This window comes from Neovison vison, chromosome 11 (genome assembly GCF_020171115.1).
Source record: "Neovison vison isolate M4711 chromosome 11, ASM_NN_V1, whole genome shotgun sequence".
Classification (NCBI taxonomy): domain Eukaryota; kingdom Metazoa; phylum Chordata; class Mammalia; order Carnivora; family Mustelidae; genus Neogale; species Neogale vison.
In genome coordinates this window covers 168,635,509-168,642,788 of record NC_058101.1, presented here as the reverse complement: position 1 = coordinate 168,642,788, position 7,280 = coordinate 168,635,509, and the positions used below count along the sequence as shown (strand labels likewise).

The window sequence follows — 7,280 nt, the reverse complement described above, 5'->3', positions numbered from 1 at the left end:
CATCAAAGCTAAGCCAGATCTTCAAGTACCTGGTGGAGGTGCCTTCCCTCACATGGCAGAGGCTGCCTATGAAGGCTTCAGCGCTGCTTCTGAAGGTGCAGATGCTCAAACCCCAAAAGCCTTTCTCTACAGCAGGTTCTCTGGTCATTCTGGCCTTCTAAGGAGTGAGGAGTGGGGGAAAGGGGAGGAAAGAGACAGGGATCCAGTTAAAAAGGAGGAGAAACAGCAAAACACAGGCACTGGTGAGCCCTAGCAACTTCCCAGGCATCCAGTGCTGCAAACTTGGCTTGGAGACCAACCACCCATCCTTTCCAGGGACCCAAACAGGGACCTGGGAGTGCATGGGGTGCCCCCAAGGGCACCCCACAACCTCAGGGCCCAGACCCTGCTACCTCTAACAGGCAGCACAGATGGCAGCGGCCCAAGAGAGGCCGCGGTGGGCGCGGTGAGCGGGCTGACTTGTGGACTGCAGTGTGGGGCTGTCGGGAGCAGGGTGGGGTGCAGCAGAGGAGATGCTGGCTGGATCGGACGGGGCACTGCAAAGGCAGCCAGAGGCCCGAGGCGGGGAGTGGGCTGGTTCCTTCCCTCTCCCCTCCCAGGCTGGCTCCCTCCCTCCCTCCTCACCAGGGTAAATCTCCCTTTCCCTGGGAGGAATGGCCAGGGCGGCGGCAGCGGCGGACAGCCGCTGAGGAGCCGGCGCCAGGACTGCTGCACCAGAGCAGCCAAGCCTGAGCGGGAGCGACCCGGACCGCTGCCGCCACAGCCTCCCCCAGCCCTGAGAATCTCCATTTTAGCATTGCGCGCCTCCCTTCGCCCTGGGGAGCCACGGAGACTTGTCGTCGCCAGCCCCTTCTCACCACCAACCCTCCCTCCCCTTCCACCCTCTCAGCTCAGAGCAGGTACCTGGTCGGGCTGTCCTTATCGCGCAAGGACAAGGGTTGGCTGTACACCCGCCCGCCCACCCCAAAGCCCAAAGTGGCGCCACTGGAAGGAGAAATGCCATCCAGGAATTCCTTCCAAATCTGCCCCCCTCCCTTCTCAGGGCCGGTCCTCAGCCCTACCTCTGCCCTTCCTCAGTTGCTGGCCCTCCCTGGAGCTGCCACTACCGCCTCTTGCGCAGCCCCCGCCGAATCTGCTTTGCTGCCATCTGCGTTGCTGCCATCTGCGCCGGATCCGCCGCTTGAGTTGGCAACACTGCTTGTGCAGCCGATGCAGTCCGCGCCCACGGCGCTGTCTGTTCCACCGCTGCTACCGCCGCGGACGCCGCTGGTGCCGCTGCTGGAGCCATGGACGCCCAAGCGGTTGCCGCTTGTGCAGTCTAGCTGTCTGCGCCAATGCCGCTTGAACCGCCCAACCGTCGTCTGTGCCGCCGCCGCTTCCGCAGCCAACACCGCCTGCGCCGCCGCCGACAATACCGCCCCCACCAAAGTCACCGACGCCTGCACCGCCACCCCTTTCTGCCCAGAGGCCGCCTGAACCGCCGACGCCATCGTCTGTACCATCGTCTGCGCCACCGCCGCTTCCGCCGCCGCCACCGCCTGCGCCGCCGCCGCCAATGCCGCCGCCGCCAATGCCGCCGCCACCAAAGCCACCGCCATCTGCACCGCCACCGCCTGCTCCGCTGACGCCGCAGTCTGCACCGCCGCTGTTACCGGTGCCGCCGCCGACTCTGCCGCCGCCGCTTCGCCGCCGCGGCCACTTGAATCTAGACGCCGCTTGTGCAGCCCAGGCCGCTTGCGCCACCGACGCCGTCCCCGCTTGTCTGGCGACGCCGCCACCTGTGCCGCCGCCTCTTCTCCGGCTAACGCCCTCTGCACCGCCTCAGACGCCGCTTAAGCCGCCCGCGGAGGCCCCGGCTGCGCGGTCGCCGCTACAGAGGCCGTTGGCGCTGGCGGCGCAGACAGTGGCGGCGGCGGAAGCGGCGGCGGCGGAAGCGGCTGCGTCAGAGGCGCAAGCGGCCCTGAGGCGTAAGCAGTGACCGCAGACAGCGGCGTTGAGGGCGCCAAGCGGCTAAGGGGAAGATGCCTTCCGCTGCACAAGCGGCTTCGGCGTCGAAGGCGTCCGTGGCTCAAGCGGTGGCGGCAGCGGCATAAGCGGCGGCGACGGCGGGGATAGCAGGGGAAGCGGCTTCAGCGGCGGCACAAGCGGCGTTGGTGACGGCGCAGAGGATGTCAGCGGTGGAACCGGCAACGTCGCTGAGGAAGGCGTCAAGGGTGTAAGCGGCCTCGGCACAGACAAGGGCGGCGGTGCAGGCAGCGGCGGCTTCAGCGTCGTCGGTAGCAGCGACGGTGCAGACAGCGGATTCGGCATCGCAAGCGGCGGTGCAGATGGAGGTGGCTTCGACGGAACAAGCGGCATCAGCGGCGGCGCAGGCAGTGTTGGCTGCGGAAGGGGCGGCCACACAGACGATGGCGTCGGCGGTGCAAGCGGCATTGGCACAGACAGCTGGACTGCTCAAGCGGCAACCGCTTGGGCTTTCAGGGCTCCAGCGGCGGCGGTGTCTGTGGCGGTAGCAGCGGTGGAGCAAACAGCGGCGTCTGCGCAGACTGCGTTGGCTGCACAAGCGGTGTTGGCAACTCAAGGGGCGGCTGGGGAGCAGATTGCAGCAAGGCGGATGGCGGCGGCGAATTGGTGGCGGGGGCTGCGCAAGCGAGGGCAGCGGGAGCCCGAGGGCTGGCAACTGAAGAAAGGCAGAGGTAGGGCTGAGGACTGTCGCCAAGAAGGGAGGGGGACCGGTTTGTGAGGACTTCGTGGACTGCATTTTCCTTCCAGTAGCGACACTTTGGCCTTTGGGAGGGGGCGTGCGGGGGTAGAACCCACCCTTGTCTTTGTGCGATAAGGAGAGCCCTACCAAGTACCTGCTCTTAGCTGAGAGGGTGGAAGGGGAGGGAGGGCTGGGGGCTAGAGGGGGCTGGCGACGACAAGTTTCCGTGGCTACCCAGGGCAGAGGGAGGCCCGCGCTGCTAAAATGGAGATCCTGGGGCTGGGGGAGGCTGCTGCAGCAGTGGGCGCCTTCGCTCCCGCTGGAGGCTGACGGCTCTGAGTGCAGCAGCCCTGGCAGCTCCTCCTCAGCTTCCCTCCACCGCTGCAACCGCCAATACCATTCCTCCCAGGCAAAGGGAGATTTACCCAGGTAGGGAGAAAGGGAGGGAGCCAGCCTGGGAGATGAGAGGGAAGGAGCTGGTCCATTTCCCGCCACAGGCCTCTGGCTGCCTCTACCTGCTCCCTCCAGATCTGGCCAGCGTCTCCCCTGCCGGCCCCCTCCCCAGCACCACGCTGCAGTCCACAAGTCGGCCGCTCCCCATGACCTCCTTGGCCTCTCTCAGGCCGCTGCCATCTCCACTGCCTGTGGGAGGCAGCATGGTCTGGGCCCAGAGTTTGTGGGGTGCGCATTGGGGCCCCCGTGCACTCCCTGGTCCCTGTTTTGGTCCCTGGAAAGGGTGGGTGGGTGGTCGGTCTGCCAGCAAATTTTGCAGCACTGGATGCCTGGGAAATGGCTAGGGCTCACCAGTTCCTTTGTTTTGCTGTTTCTCCTCTTTTTTAACTTGATCCCTGTCTCTTCCCTCCCCTTTCCCCCACTCCTCCCTCCTCAGAAGGCCAGAAAGACCAGGAAACCTGCTGCAGACAAAGGCTTTTGGGGTTAGAGCATCTGCACCTTCTGAAGCTGTACTGAAGCATTCATAGGCAGCCTCTGCCATGTTGGGGAAGGCACCTCCACCAGGTACTTGAAGATCTGGCTTAGCTTTGTTGGGAGGACTTTTGTTGCTTAAGGTGTGGGAGAGGGTGGAGGGTTCTCCTTGAGGTCCTCTTTCCAACTTGTTGAGGATGGCTTTTTTGCATTTTCGGGTTGTTGATGTGTGGTTTTGGTTGTGTGTATTTCTTGTTGGGTGCAAAGCAGACACATCTCCAATGGAGACATATAAATGGCCATCAGACACATGAAAAAATGTTCATCATCACTAGCCCTCAAGGAGATTCAAATTAAAACCACATTGAGATATCACCTTACACCGTTAGAATGGCCAGAATTAGCAAGACAGGAAACAACATGTGTTGGAGGGGATGTGGAGAAAGGGGAACCCTTTTCCACTTTTGGTGGGAATGCATGTTGGTGCAACCTCTTTGGAGAACAGTGTGGAGATTTCTCAAGAAATTAAAAATAAAACTTCCCTATGACCCAGCTATTGGGCTCCTGGGTATTTACCCCAAAGGTACAGATGTAGTGAAAAGAAGGACCATCTGTACCCCAGTGTTTATAGCAGCAATGGCCACGGTCGCCAAACTGTGGAAAGAACCAAGATGCCCTTCAACAGACGAATGGATAAGGAAGATGTGGTCCATATACACTATGGAGTATTATGCCTCCATCAGAAAGGACGAATGCCCAACTTTTGTAGCAACATGGAAGGGACTGGAAGAGATTATGATGAGTGAAATAAGTCAAGCAGAGAGAGTCAATTATCATATGGTTTCACTTAATTGTGGAGCATAACAAATAGCATGCAGGACATGGGAGGATAGAGAGGAGAAGGGAGTTGGGGGAAATTGGAAGGGGAGGTGAACCATGAGAGCCTAGGGACTTGGAAAAACAATCTAAGGGGTTTGAAGGGGCGGCAGGGTGGTAGGTAGGGGGAACCAGGTGGTGGGTTTTAGAGAGTGCAGGGATTGCATGGAGTACTGGGTGTGGTGCAAAAATAATGAATATTGTTATGCTGAAAATAAGAAATAAATTTAAAAAACAGAATTCCATAGTGTATACATGTATATATATACATATGTGTTTATGTATGCATATACTTGTGTATACATGTAGTTTACCATGTGAATAGAGCTAAAAACATCTGTGTCATCATTTTGCATAGTTTCTTATGGAAAAAAACAAAAAAAAGAAAATGTTGAGTTTCAAATACGCAATTTAATAGTGTGTAACCTTGGGAAAGTAATTTATAACCCTATATATTATACAGTAACTAGGTGGTACAGGAGAAAATATACATATTTTATCTCAATAAAATGCATTTTATCTTTTATGTAGAAATATGTAACATTTGTGTAAAAATGCATAAATATTAACATATTAAGTAGAGCTGATGTTATTCCCAGTTTACAAATAAGAGCATAATGATTGGTTTGTCTACAGTCTGACTGTGTTTAGATGCAACAATTAAAAACCAAGCTAAATCTTTTGTCTAGATATCTGTTTTACATCACATGTCTATGATGCATAGGCAGGAAGCATGACACAATTTGAATCCCCATTTTTCTATGTATTTAATAATCTTTCTTGATTTGAGTGTATTAGGGAGCTCAGGTCAAATGAAAGCCTACATTTGTGAAAATTTCACATTTCATTTGTGAAATGAAAAACAACATTTGTGGTAAGAAAGCCAATAGAATTTTGTTGCATTCTTGATGCACACTCCATGGAGTAGCAGCTAAAAGAGAATCATTGTATAATTAGAAAATAACATCAAAATTAAACAGCAGTAAATAAGTAAATAGACATATGCTTTCCACTACCCAGGTTAATAATTAAAATACAGTCATATGAAGTGTGCAAATATGTGTATGTAGGGGGGGAAAACAGAGTGAAATGTAGTCTCAGGAGATCTGGCCTTGATGTTTAGGCTACCTTTCAAAACCCAGGGGTAGGATCTTCTTTCTATAGTTACCACATTATATAGTTTAAACCTTAATTTTCTCAAGAAATTGCACAATACTCCAGCAAAAGGGAAGTATAGCTATCTATACACTAGGAAAAAACAACAAAATACAATGAATTAAAGCCATTTCCAAAGAACTCCAGATATAGGTTGAATGGATAAAGACGTGGACAAAAACTGTCATTGTTATGTTTCCATATGTTAAAGAACTGAAGAAAAACCATGTTTAAAGAATACACCGGGGTGCCTGGGCGGCTTAGTGGGTTAAGGCCTCTGCCTTTGGCTCAGGTCATGATCCCAGGGTCCTGGGATCTAGCCCAGCTCTGGGCTCTCTGCTCAGCAGGGAACCTGCTTCCTCCTCTCTCTCTTTCTGCCTGCCTCTCTGCCTACTTGTAATCTCTGTCTGTCAAATAAATCAATAAAATCTTACAGAAAAGAATACACAGGAAGTACAAGAATGGTGCCCCACCAAATCAAGAATATACTAAAAATAAAATTAGAACAGAATGAAATGAAAGTTGCATTATAACTGAAATAAAATATTCTCCAGATGAGCTCAATGGTAGTAAGATATGAAATAATCAGGGAATATAAATAGAAATCAATTGAGATTATCCAGTCTGAAAAACCAAAAGACCTATAAATGTAGTATTCATGTTGAAGAACTAATGTATGGTCTCTAACTCCATGCAATAAAATAAAGGTCATTCACAAAAGGAAACAGAAAATTCACAAATATGTGGAAAATAAATAACACACTCCTAAATGAGACAGGAGTCAAAAAAGAAATCACAGTAGAAGTTAGAAAATACCTTGAGATGATTGAAAGCCAAAAATCTGTCAATTGCTCATCTCTTGAAAGTGAAAATATAAAATACAAAGTCTTATGGGATAGAGTTAAGTTTTTTTTTTTTTTTTTGAGGGAAACTTAGTATCATAAACATATTTAAAAAGGAAGAATGTGTTACTTTAATAACCTATCATAGTAAGAAATGACAAAATGAAAAACAAATTAGGGGCTTATAGGTGGCTCAGCTGCTTAGGTGACCAATTCTTGGTTTTGGCTCAGGTCATGATCTCAGGGTTGTGGGCTCGAGCCCCGTGTTGGGCTCTGTGCTCAGCGAGGAATGCTTTTGACTCTCTGCTCTTCCCTTCTCACTCACTCTTTCAGTCTCTCAAATAAAGAAATAAAAATAAAAACTTGATAAAGGAAGAATGAGTTAAAAAGCAAGCAAAAGGAAAGAAATTTTGAAAGACGAGATCAGATATAAATGAAATAAGACACAACAATACAAAAGCTAATTCTTTTTTTTAAAAAAAGATTTTATTTTATTATTTGTTTGACAGAGACAGATCAAAAGTAGGCAGGAGGCAGGCAGAGAGAGAGGAAGGGAAGCAGGCTCCCTGCTGAGCAGAGAGCCTGATGAGGGGCTTGATCCCAGGACCCTGAGATCATGACCTGAGGCAAAGGCAGAGGCTTTAACCCACTGAGCCACCCAGGTGCCCCAAAAGCTAATTCTTTAAAGAGATGAGCTATTGACAAATTTTTGGCTATTCTTACCAAAAATAAGAATACCAAATTATGAAAAAAATATGGAATGAAAGAGAGGCATTCCT

The 7,280-nt window shown here is 51.6% G+C and overlaps 1 protein-coding gene across 1 annotated transcript; it reads left to right on the top strand.

Moving 5' to 3' along the window:
* The first annotated feature begins 1,555 nt into the window (after window positions 1-1,555).
* Window positions 1,556-3,783, top strand: LOC122890358 (uncharacterized PE-PGRS family protein PE_PGRS10-like). The gene is made up of 3 exons (XM_044225987.1): window positions 1,556-1,967; window positions 2,016-2,696; window positions 3,594-3,783. The coding sequence occupies exons 1-3, from the start codon at window positions 1,556-1,558 to the stop codon at window positions 3,671-3,673; spliced, it is 1,173 nt and encodes a 390-aa protein (XP_044081922.1). The 3' UTR covers window positions 3,674-3,783.
* The last annotated feature ends 3,497 nt before the right edge of the window (window positions 3,784-7,280 follow it).

Excerpts from the sequence above, each read along its gene's own strand:
- LOC122890358 (XM_044225987.1), top strand. The coding sequence starts at position 1,556 with ATGCCGCCGCCGCCAATGCCGCCGCCACCAAAGCCACCGCCATCTGCA. Across the intron at positions 1,968-2,015 it reads GGCGCAAGCGGCCCTGAGGC|GGGAAGATGCCTTCCGCTGC; the intron begins GTAAGCAGTGAC and ends CAAGCGGCTAAG. Across the intron at positions 2,697-3,593 it reads GCAACTGAAGAAAGGCAGAG|AAGGCCAGAAAGACCAGGAA; the intron begins GTAGGGCTGAGG and ends CTCCCTCCTCAG.